Below are 25,285 nucleotides of genomic sequence, written 5' to 3'. Positions count from 1 at the left end.
CCCGGTTGGGGAACTAAGATTCCACAAGCTCCAGTGTGGCCAAATAAAGAAAAAAATTACAAATTCCTCTTCTTAGAAAAGTTCCATTTCATACTAGGTTTTTACAGTTAGTACCAAGGAAGGGACAACAGATTGCAAAATTAGAGATTTTTAAAGTGCAAGTTGTACTTTCTTCATTTATCTCCTTTACTGAGCTGTCCCGTGCCCCAGCGTGCAGAAATGGACCAATCCAGTTCCCACTTTCCCCACCCTCACCTGATCTGCAAATCCTATTAATACAGGGACAACAAACACATCCTTAATGTTCAGTCATTTTATCTCTAATCAGGTTGTGTCCATGTTTAAAACACTAATCTCTATGGAATCACCCTGTTCTCCAACCCCAAGCCTCCTTTTAATATAGATTATATTCATTTGAAGCATTACCATTCAAGTACAGTCTAATGGTAAGTTTAAGTGAAGTATTCAACTCTTTGCAACCCTATGGACTGTGGCCTGCCAGGGTCCTCCACCCATGGGATTTTCCAAGCAAGAATACTGGAGTGGGTTGCCATTTCCTTCTCCAATGGTAAGTTAAACTGAAATCTAACCACCAGATTCTGTAGAAGGATATCCCTGGTATCTTAAATAAAAGACTACAGGGAAAATTATTGAATGTTGAAGTCATTCTGAGAGTCCCAATTCTTTAAAGCTAGAACTTCAGGATTTAAACAAACTCAATGTGAAAAATAAACATTTATTACAAAAATTAGTTTTAACATTCTAGAATGAAAGCAGATAAGGTGTTTTCCAACTCAAAGGGGCTGTTGTTAGCTGGAGAAGTAAATACCAAGGCTGGTAATCACTGACTCATACTCCTCACAAGGGACCTAGGGAGTGACGGACCATTTGCTCCAGACTTGCAAGAGCAATGATTCACCTCTGCCTCCCTGTGCCCTTTACCCACCCACCCCCCATCCTTCCCACCCTGTCTCCCAACCAGGAAACTGAAACATACTTTGAAAATTTCATTCGTACTGAACCGTTTCACAATCTCTACTTTTATTGCCTAATTAGATTTTATTTCCATCTGGACAGCTTACTTTTTATTGGTGCGTGACGATATGATTTGTTTTTTGTTTTTCCTTCTGAACCTGGATGAAAAGAAAACTCAGTTCTGGGAGGGACTGTCAGATAAGGGTACAGAATATGGTGAAATGGTGCTCGGTATCCTCAAAAAAATTAGCAAAATCAATCCTAGAAGATCCCTTATTTGCCCTCTTGCTAGTTAATAAATAGACTGCTGGGGAAAGGGAGGAATAGATTCAAGGGCAAAGAAGGGTCCAGATGGGATGAGGAAAGCAGGGACAGGTGTGTCTACCCCACTCTCTCCTGCTCTCACTTACACCTATCCTCTAAATAAAGTAGTAGTAGACTTTACTGCTACTGCTAAGTCACTTCAGTCATGTCTGACTCTGTGCGACCCCATCCCTGGGATTCTCCAGGCAAGAACACTGGAGTGGGTTGCCATTTCCTTCTCCAGTGCATAAAAGTGAAAAGTGAAAGTGAAGTCGCTCAGTCATGTCTGACTCTTCGCGACCCCATGGACTGCAGCCTACCAGGCTCCTCCGCTCATGGGATTTTCCAGGCAAGAGTACTGGAGTGGGGTGCCATTGCCTTCTCCGGGTAGACTTTAAACTACTACTAAAGAAGTGGTTCTCCAAAGGATTTGAGAAATCCTGCCTCAGCCTCTGGAGCAGCTTTTCCTGTAGCCTCTGGGAAGTCTACTAGTGCATCTGGGTTGGCAGAGGTGGGAGGGTAGGCTTCGTTCACTGGATGAGTCAGATCAAGTAGAACCCAGGGGCTCTCCTCCCCCCACAAGAGGACTCTGGAACACTCGAGTTCAACATAGAGCTAAGACCACAAACACACACACACACACACACACACACACACACATGTTCAGCAGAACTGACTGCTACACAAACTTCCATAACCCTGCAGACATATCTTAAAAGGGCAGGTCAAGTTGTTCCAACCAAGAGAAGGGTGATAGCTTGAGCTACCCACTGCAGCTTTCCTTTCTGTAGATCAGTGGTTTAAAAACTCTTCTCTCCGTGTGTTCTGAAAGTTTACTAGGCTTCCCACAAAAAAAGTTCTTGTTTTCCCTACAGACATAGCTGTCAGTCTGCTTGTGTTCGGGAAGAGGATGGTGCAGGAGGATCCCAGTGGCACTTCCCATGGAAGACAGAAGAAAGTGGGCTGCAGAGGTGGAAGAGACTTGACTTTGTTTCCAAACAACCATTTCAGCTGCTCCCAGTCTCCAGCCCCGACTCTAGAACAGCTGTTACCCGTCCTCAGCATGGCAGGGAAGAGTCAAGAAGCCAGGCTCCAGAGTCCCATCTGAGAACCACTACATGCAGGGGGCAGTGAGGACCCCACTGCTCCTGTGGTCTACTTGTGGTCAGCAGGCATGAGTCAGGACTTCTCTCTGATCCCTTGTAGGGCTGGGACAAGAAGGCTTTAAACAAGTCCCAGGCCACTCAGCAGTGGTGGGAAAGGCAGGAAGGTGCACATGGCTGAAATTATTACAAAACACAACCTAAGATAAAAGTGGGGGCCCCTGATGGGGTTCGAAGACAAATAAGGCATCCTGTGAAACTATAGACATCAGGGGCCAGAGTCTGGTAGCACCTGAGTAAGGCAAGCACTGAGGACAGGAGAGAAGCCGGACCAGGGTCACACCAGGAAGGACGAGGTCTGCCTGAACTCCCGCTGGAGAAATAAAACATCCAAGTCAGCTCTCTACAGTCTTCTTTAGCTGCTAGATAATCCCCAGAATACATGCAAACACAGGCTGGAAACCCCCGACTCCAGCCAGGGGGCCCTCCCCACCCAGGGCAGGCATACTCACTTCACTTCGAGCACTGGGCTGGCTGTAAATGACCTTCTTATTGGAGGTCCTAAGACAAGGCAGAAGATAGAGACACTCAGTCCCAGCCCCTCTCCTTAACCTCCACTCACTAACGTTAGAGGCCAGGACTGAGAACTGCACGGGCGCACGGAGCTCTCGGCGGGGAGGTTTGGGTGGAGGGAGAAAGGACAAGCGTGGGACCGCAGTGGACAGTGGTAGAAATCCAGATGTTCTCCCCACCAGGCTGGTTGCCTTCCCCCTCCAACCTCTTCCCCTGGGCACATCTCAGCTTCAAACCATACATAACCACGATCTCAACCTCAGAGAGCCCCTGGACAGCAGCTCACGTACCCTTTCTTTGCTCCTGAAAGACAAGAAATGGGACCATGAGTGTCAGCAGAGTAGAAGACAGCACAGCAAAAGAAGATGGGGAACCCAGTGTGTGGCCCTGAGACATGGGTGACCCGTGCTTCCCAGGAGGTAGCCCAGCACACAAAGGCTCAGTACCAGGTTGGCACTCAGGTGGCACTCAAGAACCAGGCCCTGAAACAGGGAGGATCCACCTTTGAGGGCAAATACTTACTGTCAAAGTAGCCTCGGCTATAGCTGAACCAGATGCCAAAAATCAAGGCTCCCAGGAGAATGAGCGTTACGAGGACAGCTGCCACGATGCCCCCGACATTGAGCTCCACTATGGGACACAAGAGAGAGGTCAGGCACCTTAAGACACCTTCACTGCACTGACAGCACCACAAGGCCAGGATGGAAAGCAGACCCCAATCCCCACCCCAGATCCAAGCTCAAGCCCCAGCCACCCCCTCACTCACCAGCATCCATGTGCACGGTGTCCGACCTCATGGGTGACTCATAGCCATTCTGCGCCTCACAAGTGAAATCTCCAGTATCAGAGGCCGACACGGGATCAAAGGTCTAGAGGGCAGAAGATGAATTGGCTTCCTGCTTGAAGAAGTCACTTACCTCTCTTTTATGTCTCCTGACCCTCATGCCAAAGTTACCTTGTTGCTTGCTTTTTCCCACCTTCAGAGCTTCTATAACCCTGCACCCCATCACACACACCTTTTACCCCAACCCCATCTGCACTGCCTGCAATGCAGGAGGACGAAGGTTTGGTCCCCGGGTCGGGAAGATCCCCTGGAGAGGGAAATGGCAATCCACTCCAGTATTCTTGCCTGGAGAATTCCATGGACAAAGGAGCCTGGCAGGCTACAGTCCATGGGGTCGCAAAGAGTCGGACAGGACTGAGCAGCTAACACACACACATCCATACCAACTCCCCTGTCTTGGGGTTCAGGGTATAGGAAGAGTTGCTGAAGGCTCGGTTGCTCTTGGGTTCCACGGGCATCTCTATCCCATCCTTGAACCACTTGTATTCAGACGGTGGGGAACCGTCTTTCTCTGAGCAGGTCAGCACTGCTCGGGTTCCAATGGTAACAGAAGAGGGGACGTTGACCGTAGGCTTGGATGGAGGCACTGGGGAGGAAGAGAAGGGACTGGTCACAAGGGTGGGAGGGCGGCCTGAAGGCAGAAGCATGATGCCCCCATCCATCAGCTCTGGCCTTCCTCCCTTCCTGCGCCCTTAGTTTCCCCCTGACCCGGAGCTTATCATTCTCTGGCAGCACCAGGACTGTGAATACCCTCCTCCCTGCCCCACCCGCAACCTGCCACAAGCATGCTCACTACTGGTGAGCTCTGAAGCTTAGCGGAGCCTGCTAAGGGTTTAGGGAAGCAACCGACTGCAACCCACATGGACCTGTGGCACGTACCGAGCACGATGAGCTGGACTGTGACCTCCCCATAGGTGTTGCCGCCTTCATCAGAGACCATACAGGTATACATCCCCGTGTCTTTCCGGGTCACAGACTGGAAGGTGATGCCACCATCCAAGAAGCTAACTCGGTTCTCATAGGAAGCTGCCAGGAGAGAGGAAGCAGGGGCAGAGAGAGCTGGAGAGCTGAGAGAAGCTGGTGACGGTAGTACCCAAGGCACAGGGGCTCCCTTCTTCCCCCAACAAGGGCGATGGGAAGGCCCTGGAGACTTGAGCCCCAAGGTGGGCCCCTCTGCTGGAATCCAAGCACCACCAATCCATCTACAAGTAGGCGGTCAGCAAGGAGATGGAGAGACTCACCTGTGATTTTGTTGTTATAGCAAACGAGACCTCTGATATCCCCATGGGTAAACTTCCACTCCACACGGGGCGAGGAGAAGCCCGAGTAGGAGCAGGACAGCTTGGCAGCTGCAGACAGAATCCAAGTGAGTGGGAGGAAGGAGCAGCAGCAAATGGACCCAAAGCACCACGTGGGTTCGATGTTCCCCAAAGCTCTGCCCCTGCTCACCTCCCTCTCACCCCAGCCCCCACCATCCCCCACAGCCCCTCCCAACTCACGTTTATTCTCAGGAACTCTGACTACCGGTTCATAAGTTTGCACCGCACCCCTGCCCAATGCCAGGAAGCCTGAGAAGAAGAGAGGTAGGTCCATCAGGAGTGGGCAGAGAAATGCCAGGGAGAGGGAAGAGCAGTCCCAGCTGATGGAGCATCTGGAGCTGGGACCCTCTGTGCTGAGATCTCAAGGTCAAGGGATTCAAGAGATCCAAACTCCTCTCAGATTTCACACCCTCTCACCATCTTCTTCAAATGTTCTTTGCTAAACTGCAGGCCAACACTTGTTTAATCAATTTGAAACAAAAAAATTTATTTCTAAAGCAATGTCCTTCATTAAAAAAAAAAAATTTCCCTCTGTGACTACCAGTAATCTAATTAGTTCCAACCAGTCCAAGAACAGTTTCCCAAATGACATTTCATGGTTCAGAGAAAGCTTCTCAGCAAATAATTGTTGTCACTTGTCAGACAATCCTGGCAGGAAGCCAGAAAGCTGGAGGCAAGGGAGGGAAGAAAAGGAAGGAGCAGTAATAGGGTAACAATACTCAGCATTTGGAGGGCGCTTTGTGCTTTTTAAGGTGTTTTCACATACATTACTTCGTTTGATCCTTGAAACAAGCATGACAGATCAGCAGGACAAGTATTATCATCCCAGTTTTACATGAGGAACTAAAGTAAAGAAACATGTGTAAGATCACACAGCTGGTCCTGGACCAGAAGTGGGCTTAGATCACCTCAAGAGAATCTCAGTCACTGGGTCGGGAAGATCCCCTGGAGGAGGAAATGGCAACCCACTCCAGTATTATTCCTTGGAAAATCCCATGGACAGAGGAACCTGGTGGGCTACAGTCCATAGGGTTGCAAAGTCGGACATGACTGAGCAACTTCATTTTCACTCTTGCCCAAAGGAAAAGGGAAAGAAAAGGTGTGTGTGGTGGGGTTGAGAGGAGGTGAGACAGGCAGCAGGTTCACAGGAGGGGCCGACACACTCCAAAACAAGCGCCAGCACGAGGACTCTGGGATGTGATACAGTTATCAACCCGCACTTGCATAGTTACTCTCAATTATGCTTTCCAAGCCCAAACTGATGAAGGATGCTTTAGTCAAATCCTGTCTTTCTTAGATAAATGCAAGCACATCTGTTCAATGCAAGTATATTTTTCCTTTATTAAATTACTCATATAACTGAATATGCAAAAGTAGGAAATCAAGAGATACCTGGAGTAACAGGCAAGTTTGCCTTGGAGTACAAAATGAAGCAGGGCAAAGGCTAACAGAGTTTGGCCAAGAGAACACACTGGTCATAGCAAACACCCTCTTCCAACAACACAAGAGACAACTCTACACATGGACATCACCAGATGGTCAATATCAAAATCAGACTGATTATATTCTTTGCAGCCAAAGATGGAGACACTCTATACAGTCAGCAAAAACAAGGTTGGGAGCTGACTGTGGCTCAGATCATAAACTTCTTATTGCCAAATTCAGACTTAAATTGAAGAAAGTGGGAAAAACCACTTCAGACCACTCAGGTATGACCTAAATCAAATCCCTTATGATTATACAGTGAAAATGACAAATGGATTCAAAGGATTAGATCTGATAGACAGAGTGCCTGAAGAACTATGGATGGAGGTTCGTGACATTGTACAGCCTTCCCCAAGAAAAAGAAATGCAAAAAGGCAAAATGGCTGTCTGAGGAGGCCTTACAAATAGCTGAGAAAAGAAGAGATGCTAAAGGCAAAGGAGAAAAGGAAAGATATACCCATCTGAATGCAGAGTTCCAAAGAATAGCAAGAAGAGATAAGAAAGCCTTCCTCAGTGATCAATGCAAAGAAATAGAGGAAAACAACAGAATGGGAAAGACTAGAGATCTCTTCAAGAAAATTAGAGATACCAAGGGAATATTTCATGCAAAGATAGGCATAGTAAAGGACAGAAATGGCATGCCCCACCCCCCAAAAAAAGAAATGGTATGGACCTAACAGAAACAGAACATATTAAGAAGTGGTGGCAAGAATACACAGAAGAACTATACAAAAAAGATTTTCCTGACTCAGATAACCTCAGTGGTGTGATCACTCACCTAGAGCCAGATATCCCGGAGTGTGAAGTCAAGTGGGCCTTAGGAAGCATTCCTACAAACAAAGCTAGTGGAGGTGATGGAATTCCAGTTGAGTTATTTCAAATCCTAAAAGATGATGCTATGAAAGTGTTGCACTCAATATGCCACCAAATTTGGAAAACTCAGCAGCAGCTACAGGACTGGAAAAGGTCAGTTTTCATCCCAATCTCAAAGAAGGGCAATGCCAAAGAATGTTCAAACTACCGCACAATTGCACTCATCTCATACACTAGTAAAGTAATGCTCAAAATTCTCCAAGCCAGGCTTCAACAGTACATGAACTGTGAACTTCCAGATGCTCAAGCTAGATTTAGAAAAGGCAGAGGAACCAGAGATCAAATTGCCAACATCCGCTGGATCATCGAAAAAGCAAGAGAGTTCCAGAAAAACATCTACTTCTGCTTTATTGACTATGCCAAAGCCTTTGACTGTGTGGATCACAATAAACTGTGGAAAATTCTGAAAGAGATGGGAATACCAGACCACCTGACCCACCTCCTGAGAAATCTGTATGCAGGTTAAGAAGAAATAGTTAGATCCGGACATGGAACAACAGACTGGTTCCAAATCGGGAAAAGAGTACATCAAGGCTGTATATTGTCACCCTGCTTATTTAACTTATATGCACAGTACATCACGAGAAATGCCGGGCTGGTTGAAGCACAAGCTGAAATCAAGATTGCCGGGAGAAATATCAATAACCTCAGATATGCAGATGACACCACCCTTATGGCAGAAAGCAAAGAACTAAAGAGCCTCTTGATGAAAGTAAAAGAGGAGAGTGGAAAAGATGGCTTAAAAGTCAACATTCAGAAAACTGAGATCATGGCATGTGGTCCCATCACTTCATGGTAAATAGATGGGGAAACAATGGAAACAGTGAGAGACTTTATATTTTGGGGCTCCAAAGTCAGTGCAGATGGTGACTGCAGGCATGAAATTAAAACACACTTGCTCCTCAGAAGAAAAGCTATGACCAACCTAGATAGTTTATTTAAAAAGAGACATTACTTTGCCAAGAAGGGTCCATCTAGTCAAACCTATGGTTTTTTCAGTAGTCATATATGGATGTGAGAGTTGGATCTTAAAGAAAGCTGAGTGCTTGAAGAATTGATTCTTTTGAACTGTGATGTTGGAGAAGACTCTTGAGAACCCCTTGGACTGCAAGGAGATAAAACCAGTCAATCTTAAAGGAATCAGTCCTGAATATTCATTGGAAGAACTGATGCTGAAGCTGAAACTCCAATACTTTGGCCACCTGATGCAAAGAATGGACTCATTTGAAAAGACTCTGATGCTGGGAAAGATTGAAGGCAAGAGAAGGGGATGACAGAGGATGAGATGGTTGGATGGCATCACCGACTCGATGGACATGAGTTTGAGTAAACTCCAGGAGTTGGTGATGGACAGGGAAGCCTAGGTTCTTTTTCCTGTTTCTTTCTCTTTTCTTGTAATAAATGTATTTCTACTTGGTGGCACAGGGTCTTTGCTGCTGCATGTGGATTTCTCTGACTGCTGAGTTGGGCTCCCTTCACTGTGCAGTGCACGGCCTTCTCGTCAGAGGCGTCTCTTGATGTGCAGCAGAGGCTCAGTGGTTGGGGAACACGGGCTCAGGTGCTCCACAGCATTTGGAGTCTTCCCAGATCAGGGATCAAATCCAGGTCCCCTCTCTCGGCAGGAGGATTCTTATCCATTGTACCACCAAGGAAGTCCCTCTTTCTTTCTTCCTTTCTTTTCTGACTTAAGTATTTAGAGAGTATTTTTACGTAATTTATTTCAATTTGATACAACAACACTGAATTAGCCAGGCTAAGTATTCTCTCTCCCATTTTATAGATGAAAAAATTGCATGTCTAAAAGGTTAAGTGGAGGATCCAAGTTTTCATAGCTAGGAAATGACAGAGCTGTGATGAGCATACAGGTTACTCCTATAACTCCTTTATTATACCATACTTTTTATCTCCTTTATTATAGCATACTTTTATACACCATGCTGCTTTTAAGAAAAGCCACTGGTTTAATGCAGGCAGTGTTTCCCAGGTAGCTCAATGGTAAAGAATCTGCCTTCCAATGCAGAAGACACAGGTTCGATCCCTGGGTCAAGAAGAGCCCCTGAAGGAGGCAAATAATGGAGTGGCAAACCACTCCAGTATTCTAGCCTAGGAAATCCCATGGACAGAGAAGCCTGGAGGGCTACAGTTGGTGGGGTCGCCAAGAGTCAGACACGACTGAGAACACACACCTTAATGGAGGCAAACTATGTACTAAAATATGATTGCTTTAAAAGTCAGGTCCATTTTATCTCTAAATTACTTCTAATAATATTATTTTGTGTCTGTATATTTGGCACTACATTTCAAAGTCAAATCTATAATCAAATGTAACAACAGACACAGAAATTAAAGCATATAACCTTTACTAAATTGAAACCTGAGGATATGGAAGTTCTCTGATTCAGTTCTCATCAAGGATGCAGATAGTAAAACGTTTTGATTTTTTGCCCAAGTCAACTTTCTCTGCTTTGATGATGGGAATTTTTTTTGTTTGTTTTTAAGATTCTCAAATTTTATAATTTGCTACCTGAGATGTGCACTGAGATACTCAAAACCAGATCTCTCTTCAGGAATGAAAGACTTGTCCTGGCTGCTGGACTACTTGCCAGAAGAAAGCCTGCAGCTGTCATCCCTCTCTGAGGGTAACCAGAACACCTGCCCAGGGGCATGCCTCCTACCAGGCAGAACAGGGTCAGGGCAGCAGCATCCAATGCCTGATGGAGAGGAGGGGGAGCTAGGATTCTGGACTTCCCTGCTGTAGCTTGGATTCAATACATGACTGGGGAACTGAGATCCAGCCAGCCCTGTGGCCAAAAATAGAGAGAGAGAACCAGCAAGAACTGACTTTTGGGGACTTTCCTGGTAGTCCAGTGGTTAAGACACTGTGCTTCCAATGCAGGGGAAGCGGGGTCAATTCCTGGTGAGGGAACTAAGATCCCACATGCCATGTGATCAAAAAAAATGTGGGGTGTGGTGAGGACATATAAAGCCCCAGCTCCATTGTCCTACCTCCCCAACCTGGGACAACAGTGAAGGCCGATTCCTGCTTCAGAGTTTCCTGTGCACAAGGCTGAGACCTTGCTGGGACTACAGTACAGCTCAACTTCTCCCTCTGCCCAATCCTGCTTCCTGGCCATAGGTGTGGATCCCAAGAGCACTCCCTAATAAAAGTCTTAGTACAGTAACTGACATCTCAAGAGTCAGCTTCCCAAGAAGCCAACCTATGACACCACCCAAATGAAGAACAGCTTCTAATTAAGCTAAAAACTAGCCCTTGAAATAAAAGGCCACCTAAAAGAAGACAAATAAATAAATCACAGCACATGAATTTGATGATTATTTCTGCCCTACTTCTAACTTTAGCCAAAGTTCTTTTTTGAGTCCTCTCAGATCATCAGATCTAGAGCGTGTTCAGGAATGACACCGCCACATAGATTCACAAACCCACTGGACAACAGGCATCTTCCCCTTCTCATGAAATCTGACTGCTACTACCTAGTACAGGCTTCTCTCCTCTTATTTAAAATACGGGGCCCTTTACCTCATGGCCTTCCCACCTTCCTCTGACGCAGGCACTGCTGATGACTTCCCCCATGACCTGACTGCAATGCTCAGAGTTCTACTGTGACTGCGTATTGCACCATGAGGCAAGTCCAGCCACCGTGTCCTTCCTTCCTGGTGACTGCAGGACACCCCAGTCATCCTGATCCACGGTCCCCTTCTCATTCCAGAACAAGCCTCTGGAACCAGCCTACCTGCATTCAAATCCCAGCTCTGTTACTTATAATTTGTGTGACCCGGGCAAGCCACTTTGAACCTCAGTCTGCCCATTTGTAAAATGGGGATAATAACAGTTTCCACATCAAAGAGCTGTTGTTGAGAGTTAAACAAGTTACTACAAATAAAGGGCTTATAAGAGTGTCTGGCCAACAGGAAGCACCCAATAGGTATTAAGCCTTATTGTATCATCTGTCCAGAGGTCCTTCTGTACACACTTCTTTTTCTGACTTCAAAGTAAGGCATATAAGTAAATGTAAATACTTCTGAAAAAATGCTTACAATCCAGCCCACCAAACCATCTCTCCTCTATCACTGTGACTTAGCCTTAGAAAGACTGACTCTTTTCTAGAACCACCATGTATAGACCAGCAGAGTTGAGGACTTTTCCTCATCACACCCCAGCTACGTAACAACACCCACGATTTCCACATCCATTCTCATCTATTTTATATTTTCCTTTACTGCATCACAACCTCCCTTTTGCATTTAACCTTGGACCTATACTTGGCATATTGTATGTGTGTTAGTCGCTCAGTCGTGTCAACTCTTTGTGACCCCCATGGACTCTGCCAGGCTCGTCTGCCAGGCTCCATGGAACACTGCCAGGCTCCTCAGTCCATGGAATTTTCCAGGCAAGAATATTGGAGTTAGTAGCCATTCCTTTCTCCATGGGATCTTCCCAACCCAGGGATCAAATCTGGGTCTCCCACACTGCAGGCAGATTAATTACCATCTGAGTATACTTGGCATAATGTACATACATACAAATGTCCTACTATTGATAATGAATATGGTAAACCAAAACAGAAGAAAATTTCACCTTTTCCATTGTGATGTTTAATTTACCCTTAAGTTCACAACAAGAAAAGTTACAGAGTCAAAGGTATCAGTAGATTTTTGGTGCCTTCATGTACAGAAAACTTTCACTTAACCTTGCACCCCTCTCTGGTTACAACTTTTTCCTCCCTTCTTCTCCAAACTTCTTTTTTTCCCCCAAACTTCTTAAAGAAGTAGTCTACACATACTGTTTGCGACCCAACATGCGTGTCCACTGTTCAGTCTACTTCAGTACCTCTTTGGCTCTCAACCTGAAATTACACCCCCTTCTCCTCTTGCCCTCAATCTTTCCCAGCATCAGGGTCTTTTCCAATGAGTCTGCTCTTCGTATCAGGTGGCAAAGTATTGGAGCTTCAGCTTCAGGATCAGTCCTTCCAATGAATATTCAGGATTGATTTCCTTTAGGATTGACTGGTTTGATCTCCTTGCAATCCAAGGGACTCTCAAGAATCTTCTCCAGCACCAGAACTCAAAATCGTCATCTGGAGAATTGCATTTAGTCTTTCAGTTGTTTTCTCTGCCTTCTTTAATCTTGACCCACTCACATCTATCCTCCACCCCACTGCTGGAGAAAGAGTTAACTTTTATTGAGCACGTACTACATGCCAGGCACTGCTATAAGCATATTACATGGACTACCATTTAATCCCTACAACAACCTTAGGGGTTGGATGATACTGTTATTATCATCTCTTTTCTACATGGGGAAACTAAGAGCTACAGATTCAAACCAAAGAAGTCCAGTTCCAGAGACTGGGCTACACTATACAGCCTTCTGGAAAGTTCAGATCTCACACTTGCTTCAAGCTTCCAGTGATTCCACATTGCCTGTAAGATAAAATCCAAATTTTTCAGCCAGGCAATAGTTCTAGCAAAACCCAACCTGGTGATAAGTTTATCATCTTCATCACCCTCTCTACTCTTGCAATTTACCCCCCAGCAATACAAAACTATTTAAAATTCCCAGCAAAGAGTTTCACAACCTCTGCTTTTGCTCATGTTATTCCTGCCATGCAGAATACCCTTTCCCCTCTTTCTTCATCTCGCCAGCAGATATTCATCCACATTATTTTCCGGAAAATGACTTACCCCACTCCCAATCCTTCCTCCGTCTCCTTCCTAGGCTTCCACTACACCATGCAAAACACTGTCAAAGCGCTTCCTATGTTATAATGACATCATCTATGTGCCTGCTGCTGCTGCTAAGTCACTTCAGTCGGGCCCGACTCTGTGCAACCCCATAGACGGCAGCCCACCCGGCTCCCCAGTCCCTGGGATTCTCCAGGCAAGAACACTGGAGTGGGTTCATCTCTGTGCCTGTAGGTCTCCCCTATCAGGCAGTAAACTCCCAAAGGAGCAGGAACTATATGTTAATCTATCATTCTTTCTCATCACTTAGCGTAAGTACAAATTGGTACAAAATGATATTGAACAACACAGAGCCTTAACAAATCAGGTCAGAGCAAATCATTCACTGTAACATCTACTTGTTAAGATAAGACCATTTTTCAAGTTGACAGATGAGGCACCCCCCCCCCAAAAAAAAACCTGATTCAAAACACTAGCTTCAAAGCTGTAGGTTTGTCTGCCTGCACAATGGTAGAGGTGGTTTCCTGCATCCAGGAGAAGTGTGCAGAGCCAAAAGTGGAAGAAGTGCCAGAAGGTTTTCTAATGAAAGGTCTAAAAATGTGGGGAAATGGACAAAAGATGTGAATCCATTTAAAACACCCCCAGCTCTTTGAGGAAAACGGCTGCTGCTGCAGCAGAGCCTGGAGTTACCTGCTCCTGCTCCCTGCCTTACTGTCTGCTCTCGCCAAGGAAGCAGCCTGCAGGAAGCCCCACAGCCACAGTCATGGCTTTTGAAGATACAGAAAGACCCCTGTGGAGCCAGAGCTGATAATTCACAGGATTAGAATTACCCTCACCAGCTGCAACGTGAAGTCTTTGGAGAAGGTATGTGCTGACCTGACCAGAGGCCCAAAGGGAAAGAATCTCAAAGTGTAAGGACGGGTTCGGACGCCTACCAAAACCCTGAGAATAACTACAAGGAAAACCCCTTGTGGTGAAAGTTCTAATATCTGAGACTGATTCCAGATGAGGAGCCATATGCAACTCAATGACCTACACAGTCCTGAGATTGCCAAGCAGGTCACTTTCATCAGTACGGAGCTAAGAGTCAAGGTTGAAGTCACCACTGCAGAGGCTTAAATTAACATTTTTCTAAATATTGATAAACAAACAAAAAAACCTGTTTTTTTCATGATCACAAGAGCAACCCAAGTAAGCCCAAGCCCAAGTCATCTGAAGAGACACCTGACTAGATCATTGCTCTTTCTGCCAAATCTTCAAAATGGTTTCTGGTGTTTAAGGATTGAACTGTATTCCCTCAAAATTCATATATGAAAGCCCTAACCTCAGAAAGTAACTGTATTTGGACACAAGCCCTTTAAGGATGATACAATTGTTAAAATGAGGCCCTTAGGACGTGCCCTAATCCAATCTGATTGGTGGTGTTCTACAAAGAGACACTAAGGGTGCTCATGCCACAGAGGGAATGACCAGGTGAAGAGGCAGCAAGAGGGTGGCCACTGTAAGTCAAAGAGAGGTTTCAGAGGAAACCATCCCTACCAGCACCGTGATCTTGGACTTCTGGGCTCCAGCACTGTGAGAAAATAAATTAGTGCTGTTCAAGCTACCTAGCCTTTGGTATTTTGTTATGGCATCCCAAGCAGACCAATACAAAGTTTCAAATTGGACATCAGCAATGGGCATTCTGGCTGAATCCCCAGTCACTCCAGCCTTGACTCAAGTACGCACGATGACATGAAGACTGAAAGAATCAACATGCTGCACAGCAAAGGAAACCACCAACACAATGAAAAGGTGGGTCTTGCCTGCAGTGTAAGACTCATGATTCTAAGACAGGAGGCAAGGGTTTGATCCCTGGTCCAGGAACTAAGATCCCACATGCCACACAGCATGCCCAAATAAATAAATAAAATTTAAATTTGTTAAAAAAAAAAAAAAAGCTAAAAATGCAACCTAGAGAATGGGATAAAATATTTGCAACTCACTTAACTTATAAGGGATTAATATCTAAAATGTATAAGGAACTCATACAAATCATAGTTCAAACAAACAAACAAACCACACCTAAACAATCTACTTTAAAAACTGTCAGAGGATCTGCATAGACATTTTTCCAAGGAAGACAGACATACAGATGGCCAACAGGTACATGAAAAGATGCTCAACATCATTAATTATCAGGGAATGCCAATCAAAAACCATGAGATACCACCTCACACTTGTTAGAATGGCTGTTATCAAAAAAGACAAGAAATAGATTTCCTGGTGGTCCAGTAGTTAGAGATCCTTGCTTCCACTGCAGGGGCCATGGGTTTGATTCCTGATCAAAGAACTAAGATTCCACAAACTGCACCAGCACGCTCCCTAACCCCAGAAAAGACAAGAAACAGCGAATGCTGGTGAAGACATGGAGGAAAGGGAACCCTCATGCAAACATCATGTTGGTGGGACTGTAAATTGATACAGTCACTATAGAAAACAGTATGGGGTTCTTCAAAAAGTTAAATGTAGAAATATCATATGATCTGGGGCTCTCTCTACCCAGGTGGCAAAGAAGAATCCACCTGCCAATGCAGGAGACGCAAGAGACGCAGCTTTGATCCCTGGGTTGGGAAGATCCCCTGGAGTAGGAAACAGCAGCCCACTCCAGTTGTTCTTGCTTAAGAATCCATGGACAGAGGAGCCCGATGGGCTACAGTCCATGGGGTCACAAGAATCAGACATGACTTAGCGACTAACAGCAAATCTAAGGAGAAAACAAGATGCAAGTTACCTTCCTGACAGTTGTTTTCCTCTCAGTCTCTGCCCCCAATTCCTGCCCAGTCCTACAAGGACTCAAAGGCTAAGGATCCCTTGTCCTCCACACAACTCTGAGCTGGAATCCAGGCTCCTGCACTCACAGGCCTCATCTGAGTCTCAGCGGCACTTGATTCCAGTACAGACATCCCCTCTTTCCCTTCACACTGGGGCCAGCAGAGTTAGCCGGAGGCTTAAGAATGCACATAATACACAATGGACTATCACTGAGTCATTAAAAAGAATGAAATCTTGCCGTTTGTGACAACAGGGATGGGCTTTAAGGGCATTATGTGAAGTGAATTAAGTCAATCAGAGAAAGTCCAAATACCATATGATGTTACTTATATATGGGATCAGAAACAAACAAAAAAACTCCAAGCTCACAGACACAGAAAAAAGACTGGATGCTTCCCAGAGGCAAGGAGAGGGTTGGGGGCAAAAATGAGTGAAGAGGATCAAGAGGTACAAACTTTCAGTTAGAAAATAACTAAGTCATGGGATATGATGCACAACACGGTAACTATAGTGAATAATGCTGTATTGCATATTTAGAAGTTGCTAAGAGAGTAAATCTTAAAAATTCTATCAAAAGGAAAAAAAATTTCATGACTATGTATGATGACAGATGTACATTTATTGTGGTGATCATTCTTCAATAAATATAATTGTTATATTATTATTTTGTACATCTGAAACTAAAATAATGTTGCATGCAAAATATACCTTGGTAAAATAATTTTTTTTAAAAAAACCAACAGAACTTTTTTTTTTGGAAGGGACCCTGGGGACCCTCTATCCCATCCTTTTCTAAACATATAATTTTATTTACTTTTGACTGTGCTGGGTCTTCATTGCTGCATAGGCTTTTTTCTAGTTTTGGTGAGCAGGGGCTACTTTGCGGAGCACAGGCTCGAAGGTGCTCAGGCTCGGCAGTTGTGGCCCATGGGCTTAGTTGCTCCACAGCAGGTAGGATCTTCCCAGGTCAGGGATCAAATCTGGGTCTCCTGCATTGGCAGGTGGATTCTTTACTATTGAGTCACCAGGGAAGCCCAACAAAACTAAACAAGGCCTCTTCAAGGTTTGTCCTCTGAAAGGTTTAATTAATTATATCCAAATTCTAGACAGAAGTTACTGAGCATGACCAAATAAGTTAAAAAACAGCATGAATAATAAGATAATAGCAGCTAACATTTCTTGAATACTATGTACCAGATACTCTTCTGAGCCCTTACAGGTTCCATTTAATCCTTGTAATAATGTTATGAAATAAATATTATTATTGCTCCCACCTTACATATGCATTAATTGGAGCACAGAAATAAGTAATGTGCTCAAGGTCTCAAAGCTAGTAGGAGGTAGAGCTAGGATTCTAACCAGGTAACCTGGCTCAAGGGTACAATAAATTATACAACTAAGTAAAAATAAAAACAAACAAATAAAACTAACCATATTGCCATGCCAAAAGTTAAGGTAGATCAATTTATTCAGAAAAATAATCCTAGTATACACGTAAAGGTATCTCTAAGAATAGATTCCAAACCCTTGACAGTGCATATTACCTGAGAGATGAGGATACAGGCAACTTTTCTATGTTCTACATTTGTGTAACAACCAAGTATGTATTGAATATTTTAAGTTAAAGAAAAAAGAGTGGGAAATGGGAGTTATAAAGGGGAAAGAAAAATCAGATCACAAGAAGCAAAGAAAAATAAAATATAGCCAGAAAGGGGAGGCAAAAGCAAAGGCAAAAACGAAGGAAGAACGATCAAGAGTTACAAGAACACAATAGGAAGCACAGGATGATGACATAAAACTTTGAAGGTGAAATGAAGTAACAGATGAGTAAGAAACAGGAGATTACAATCAAGATCCTGTATATGAGTCTGATAAATTTCAAGGAGAGAAAAAAGGCAGGAAGAAGTGTGAGCATATGCATTGCATTGTCTCATTAAAAATGTTTCAAGGAGAAAGAAAACAACCCTGGAAGGCAAGTATTATTGTTATCATCCCACTTTATAGATGAGAATACCGAGGCTTTTTCATAGTTGTCCCAAATCACACAGCGGCAAACGAGGTGGGAATCTTAACCCAAGTCTGCCTGATTCTGAGTCTCCAAAACTACTATACTACACAGTGTCTCCAGCAGAGAACCAAAACACGATTCATCCTTCAAGATTCTGGTCCAGTGTCCCTTGATCCATTATACCTTTCCCCAGTCAAAATTAATCTCTCTTCAACTTCTAGGAATATAACCTAAGAAAATAATCAAAGGTAAGCTTAGAGATGTATATTCAAGGACAATTTAATGTTATATCATACAGCAAAGAAAAAAAAATGCTCAGCAAAAAGTGAACAATAAAGTAAGTTACAGGATAGTCATACAGTATAATACTATAGAATGGATTTTATTTAAAGCATTGCTTACTCAAAAAAAAAGGAAGAAAAAATACATATATGGCCATGGTTTGCAATAGTACGCTACCATCACAGAACACATAGAACATTTATGTTCCTGTCCTCTGTCATGGAGTTAATCACCCATTTCATTTAAAACTGATATTCAGTCATTAATAATCTAAATGAGAAGGGATCTATAACACAGTTTTGTTTTTTCCCACTGGAATTCCTACCTAATCTGACAAACTGGCCATAGCTCAAAGTAATTTAGTACACAACTTGGCTTAAACACTGGTATGCATGGATTTCTGTTGAGCTGGTGTGACCTAAATGAATATCTGCCCACAGGGCCAAGGCTTAAAGAAGAGTTAATGACATCAAACAGCCATTTCATTTTTTTCCAATATATTTTGCATAGGTCAGCTATACCACATATTAATCATAGAGGAAAGATAAGAATAAAACAGTAATCAGTGTTATCTCTAAAGAACAGGATGGCATGTGATTTTATTTTCTCTATATCCCTGTCTTCCCATTTTCTGCATTGAACATCTATCATTTCTTAATAAAGCATTTTTATCATTTTGAAAAGTAACGCTTTCTCTACGTTCCCCAAACATTCTGTACTTCGATGACAGCCCCTGACGCATGGTGCTCTGTATTCTACTTAGTAAATACATGTCTATAACTCCTTAGAAACAGAAAACAAGATACATTGTATCCTCCCCTGTTCTTAGAGCTGTGCTTTGCCACCAAAGCAGTGTTGTGTTAATAAGAAGGTGGTCACAGAGGGTGGAGGCATCCAGATGTCTGACAGAACCCACCAACCCGTCCCTGTAAACACAGGTCAAACCCACAACAGAAAAGCTACTTCCTTCTACTGCTTTATTAACTTTGTTTTCACTATACAATCCTGTTAATCATTAGAATTTTCCTTAAGGTGTTTTCATGCAACGAGTTTGTTTTGATCCATTTAAAAACAAACAAATAAAGGAAGGAAGGAAAAGGAGGGAAGCCAGGAAGCCAGCCAGCCAGTCTCTGGTTTTCTCTAAGAATTCATCCAAACTTCCCCTCTAGGCAGATGAGTCTCACAGAACCCACCAGCCTCAGAATAAGCCAAAGCCTCAGAAAGCCCCCAGATACAGTACGCTCACAGTTTACCTAACATCAGCTGTTGGCTAATGGTTACAAATTCCTGACTGCCCTCAGAGTTTCTTAATAGCAGAGGTTATTCATTTTTTTAATCTCTAATCTCAGCACAGTGCTCAGAACATAGTAAACACCAATGCTTGTTGGATTAACAATTGAATTTGACATTACAGTGCAATTAGAGCCTGGACCCAGGGCTTCCACCCCTGGTTGGCTCTGTCCTTCCCACCACTCACCCTGTAGAGACTGAACTCACTCCTGGGGGTTGAGGTGGGACAGATAAGGAATGTGTGGGCAAGAGGAAGCCTGTGTGAGCCAAAGACTGGCTGGGCTAAATCTAAACATCCAGGCTTGGCTGTACTTTCAGTGACGTGGGTCAACTGACACAGCCCTCTGAGTGCAGCAGAAAGTGGTGATGATGGCTCTGCAGGACAGGAGAGCTTTCACTCCACGGCTCCCTCCAGCCCTCTCTCAGCAGAATTTCCAGTTCTACCAGCTGGGCTCTCCTCCCCCACCCAGCTACTCATTACAGAGCAGGCTGTGCCTGCCTACCCAGGGCTCACTCCAAGGGCCCTGGTATCAGACTTCTGGCCAGCCAGCTGCTTCCTCCCATCTGACCCCCACACTGTAAAACACATGACACCAGGCGGACTTTAGACAGAAACCCTGCTTATCAGGGAGTCCCAGGCAGATGATCCCTGAGTTTTCAGTGCCTGGAAAACCCCAGTGTGTATCCACTCACTCTAATTCTCACAACCCTCTGACGACAATGAAACTTCTTCCACAGTTACATTTGACAAGTGGCCATTCAGCCCTTTCCTGAACCTCTAGAGAGGAAGCTGGGCTGAGTTTAGAGATCCCCAAGGTCTCCCCTCAATGCTAACAGAAGTGAAAAACAAACCCAATTTTTTAGTGTCAGCCACTTCTGAATCCACAGAATAGATGCCCCTTAACCCAGAGGGCCTGGGGAGGAGGTGGGGAGACGGTAGAATATTCTAACGGCCAGGGCCACACCAACAATATGAAAAGAACTCCAGGGCATATCAAATGAAATAAACAAGATACAGGATGGAATAGAATGTATAGAGGGTGCCTCCTTTTGTGTAAGGAAAGGAAAAAGAAAGCAATATATATTTATATATACTAGTATCTGTATAACAAACCACTGGAAAAATACACAGGAAACTAGGGGAGGTGTGGAAAGAACAGGAACCAGCTGGGAGTGATAACCCCACTCGTTTAACATTATTTTGATTCTCGAACCACGTTAACATATTAACGTCTTCTAAACAGACAAATGTTGTTGTTTGTTTTTTTAAATTATAGTAGCTCCACCCAAAGCTAAAACTAGGCTGGAGACGCCAGGCAGCCCAGATCACAAGAAACTGAAGAGAACTGTCATAAAGTGAAAGTGTTCTGGAGTAAGGAGAGAAAAACTAATAAGACACTGGAATTCCACTGCCACTCACTTCCTTGTTTCACCTTGTTGCGTCACTAGTCTCTAGGTTCTGGTTTCGAGGGAACAGTTCTTTCATAGAACCCCCTGCAGAGGGAGGGAAAACAGTGACTCACCAATCTACAGTCTGAGGTGAGTCTAACCCTAAATATGAAAGCTAGAAAGGCTTGAGTCCAAAATATCAATATGAAACAGCCAGACTCACAGGTTGACCCAGACAGACACAGGGCAGCAGTTTCTCCCTCCTGGAATGCCTCAATGCAGACACTTCATGAAGGGGTGTGCGTGCAAATACCAGGGTTCCAACCAGGTATCCACTTCCCCTGTGGTCACATCAAAAGTCATCCTATACACACACATCTTGCTAAACAGAAATGCCTCTTCCTGCCTAGGAGATAGCTGGAAACTTTTTTAAACATGGGCTCTCTAGGGGGAAGGAGGCTAGTATTCTTGGTCACCAGTTTTTCTTTTCCCAGGCCCAGTTCTCCCAGTGTTTAGTCTCCAACCCTGTCCCAGCAGGTTCAGGCCTTCTTCTCCACTAGATTCCCCAGGCAGGGGTTGGGCCACTACTTGATCTTTTCTTCATCCTCCCTGATGGGGGAGTCCACGTGAGGAGCAAGGACATGCAAGCATCCTATATAAGCTTCCCATATCCCAAGGGCAGAGGACAGACCCGGACAGGCAAGAAAGCCCCTACTTTTTCACTCGAGCCATTTGGAATCTGGCAGGGTCTCTGCCTGCTTTCTCTGACCTGCTCTAAGGTCAGAGAAAGAATGCGGGCAGCATTCTTTCACCCTCACAAAATCCAAAGGAGGGTAAGAGCTGCCCACTAATAATCGCTTTCATGTATGTCATGTAGCTATTATCCCAGCTGATCCTCAGGATGAGGTTAGGACAAGTATTATTACTCCTGTAATACTCTTGTATTACAGATGAAAAGACTGAGTTACTAGACTATGATCACAAATAAGCCAGAAGAAAGTCAAGCTAGAACCCAGGTGGGGGGTGGCCTGGTTGTTATTCCCATTCTCACTGTGCTAACCAAATAGCATCTCCCAGGTCTAGCCCTATTTACATGTGACAAGGTCAGTTCCTCCAACTCCAGGACATGTTACTTCCCAGGATCCACTGTCCTGTCAAGCTAATACAACATCATCTCAAGTTCCCTCTAAACCACTGTTTCTTGATTCCCTGAACAGACTAGAGGGCATTCCCAAGCTCAGAAGGGTGATATCACAATGCTTTCAGTGTCAATCTGTGGTAATATATTGTGGGGTTATTACAGAAAATGAGGGGGGAAGAGGAAAAGGGAGAAGGATGCAGTTCTAGGAGTCTTATAAGCCTGACAAACACTGTCACAAACACAGTTACTGACTCAGAAATTTCTAGGTTGGGAGGTGGGGAGATGAGTACGAGGGTTGACGGGGTTGGCAAAGTGTTTAGTACTGAGCACCACACACAACAAGGAAATGACTATGGGTGTCACTAGCATTTCTAAGATACAGACAGAAGTAAATGGAGAAGAATGGGAAGGAAAGAATGGAAATTGAAGAAAGGGGGGAAATGGAGGAGTAGAATGAAAGGGAGAAGTGAGAAAAGAACGAATCTAGTAAGAAAGAAAAATTGAAAAAGGTAGGTGAGATAGTGGACTCCAGAGCAGTATCCCAAACTGATGTTTTGACATGCTGGTTCCAGTGTCACAGGGTGCCTGAGATGGGCCCAAGGGTAGAAAAAGGAGAAGTGAGTCAGGAGACTTTGGTTCCAGTCCCAGGTCCTTTTTGTCAGTCTTATCAAGTCATTTCCCCTCTTTGTATCTGTTTCCTGATCTGTACAATAGGGGAAGGGAGGATCTGACTTGTTGCTGGTCCAGGGTATCCCAAGGGTTAATGTTTTTGTGATAAGAAACAAAGGAGTCGCAATCCATCTGTCTAAGGGCACCCTTCACACTAAGCAAAGTGAATTATCTTGTAATCACCAATATTGGTCTTAATTGTTCATCTCTACTACATTTTCAAAAACAGGGATCTTGAGGGGGAAATGGAGACTCTTACAGACCCCCTGCCGACACAACCATTCACAGTAGCACACACAGACACTCAAGAATCAGATAAGTGTACAGATGCTGACGCAGGTAGACTGAGGCACAAACCATAAACTCGGGCACACGCACAACTGTAGACAGAGGCCTGCCCCAGCAAGTGAGCCTCACTGTTCCACAGGAAAGGGAGTTGACAAAGGAAACAAAAACTCTCAAACATGGCCAAGGGGGAGGGCAGAGTTCTGGCTCAGAGAAGGAACCAGCCAACCAAAAAACACGACCTTCCCCTGGGAATGGTCTCTCCGTCAACAACATTTATTAAGGACTCCCAAAGTAAGTTATGCTAGAAAGGAACTTTGAATGCTGTGCTAAGAAATTTTAGATTTCAATTTTATGCATTTCCTTTAAAAAAAAAAGGGGGGGGGGTTGCAACTGGATACTTTTCCCGGAGCAACCATGCAACCCAAAGATTCGGGGAAAGCTAAAAAGACCCTTCAGCAACAACCAGGGAAAGGGACTTCCACTCCAGTCGACCTCCATTAGATTTTCTCTGAGCACCCTTCAGGAGTAAAACATCCGAAGAGAGGCAGGGGACGGGAGGCTCCCGACTAATCTCGGATGGTTGGCGGATGTTGGAGGGGCAGGATGGCCCTTCCCAGATGCGTGATCCCTGCTGGGCAGCGCCCCCGAGCCCCCAGCCCTCAGCAGTGAGAATGGAGGAAAGGGGAACCAATCTTCCCCCGTGAATTTAGGTAAAAGTGCGGAAGAGGCAGCTCCCTCCGGGTGGATGTAAGAGGAGATCCTTATTCATAAGTGTGGGGGAGGGGAGCCAGCCACTCACCAGGGGAAGGGGGGAGGGAAAAAAGAGGGACGAGTCTAGGGTGGAAAAGAGGGCTAGGAGGGTGAGGCGGGCTGGTTTCAGAACCCCTCCCCTCTCGCGAGCCAGAGGTGTGGGGAGCGCCTCCTCCAACCTCTGATCAGACGCACGGATTCCTCCGAAAACTCCGGGAACTTACACAGGATCATCGACGTGAAGAGAAGCAACTCTGTGCTGCCGACTTTCGCCTTTGTACCCATCACGATCAAGATCCCGATGCGACAGCAGTCACTGCGACCCTAGAAACAGACCCAGCTTCGCCCACAGCAGCGCGGGGACTAAACTCCAGACGCCAGGTTGAGCGCTGCCCGGCCCTTCCCTTCACGCCCGATTGGTCGGCGCCGCGCCTCTGCACTTTCCGATTGGTGGAGGGAGCCGCCGCTCCTCTGAGTGACTCACCGGCGCCAGGTGCAGTCCCGCCCACCACTCCCAGTAAGGCGGACTGGAGCCGTTCCAAGCCCGATCCGCCCCTGATTGGGCCCGGAGACTGTCGCGCGCGGAGACCCAGGCCTCACCTTCTGCAGGTGAGGACTCTGTGATTGGGCGGCGTTCCTGAAGGAGGGACTTTGTGACTGGCTAGGTTCTGAACTGCAGCCGGAAGATTAGAGGAACACCTTAACGGAGGTGGTCGGGAAGGTGGTTGTTCTGTGCCTGGCTTTGTTTCTTCGTATGTAATGGTTTGTTTATTCGGAATGTAAGTTGCAGCCGCAGAAACCTTGGTCCAGTCCTTTGTCAAGTAAAAACCACGTGTATTAATATGTGAGGGTCGGGAGAGAAGACCCTCAACGTGTGTTCCTCTGTCCACTCCATTCGCAGGATTCAAGGCTGCGCTAGAGGAGGAAAGGGAAAAGAGGTGGGAATGAAGCGCTCCATTCAGTGGGAAGGGCAGAATCGAATCACCACACACACCCAGATAATACACACTGACCTACAGACGCTCTATAAACTTCACTGTGAGTGACTGTGGGTATGTCCTTTACACAAGTTTAATCAGCCAGCAGAGGTCCGCATTTCCGTATTGCTTATCTTCTCACTGCGCATAATTGCGTGCCTGCTAAACCCTCTTTCTATAGGCTATGTTGATACTCTTAATATTTATATTGTTACATCGTTTTTATTTGAAACCCATTCGCAACACCTTTATTATTTCTAGTTTCTAATATTTCACAATGATTTTACATTGTGATCGTAATACTTTTTTTTTTTTAACTTTTTGGCTGCGCAAGGCTGCGTTCGGGATCTTACTTCCAGATCAGGGATTAAACCCACGCCCCCTGCAGGAAAAAAATAGGGTTTTTTCTTAGTATATCCAGGTTCCCTGTGGGAAAACTTCCTGGACTTCTCACTGCAAGTAAGAAGTCCATATTTGTATCCAAAACAGTGGTATTCTT

The 25,285-nt window shown here is 45.0% G+C and overlaps 1 protein-coding gene and 1 pseudogene across 1 annotated transcript; one reads left to right on the top strand and one right to left on the bottom strand.

The window, feature by feature from the left end:
* Positions 1-716: 716 nt before the first annotated feature.
* On the bottom strand, positions 717-24,190 carry F11R (F11 receptor). The gene is made up of 10 exons (XM_061120345.1): positions 24,034-24,190; positions 5,298-5,366; positions 5,040-5,147; positions 4,678-4,824; positions 4,182-4,384; positions 3,721-3,823; positions 3,477-3,584; positions 3,245-3,257; positions 2,894-2,942; positions 717-2,754 (listed from the first exon to the last, which is right to left on the bottom strand). Exons 1-10 carry the CDS (start codon positions 24,092-24,094, stop codon positions 2,719-2,721), a joined length of 897 nt encoding a protein of 298 aa, XP_060976328.1. The 5' UTR covers positions 24,095-24,190; the 3' UTR covers positions 717-2,718.
* Positions 13,942-18,300, top strand: LOC133040532 (small ribosomal subunit protein uS10-like; annotated as a pseudogene).
* Positions 24,191-25,285: the final 1,095 nt, after the last annotated feature.

This window comes from Dama dama, chromosome 20 (assembly GCF_033118175.1).
Source record: "Dama dama isolate Ldn47 chromosome 20, ASM3311817v1, whole genome shotgun sequence".
NCBI lineage: Eukaryota > Metazoa > Chordata > Mammalia > Artiodactyla > Cervidae > Dama > Dama dama.
This window is presented reverse-complemented; position numbering and strand designations above follow the sequence as displayed.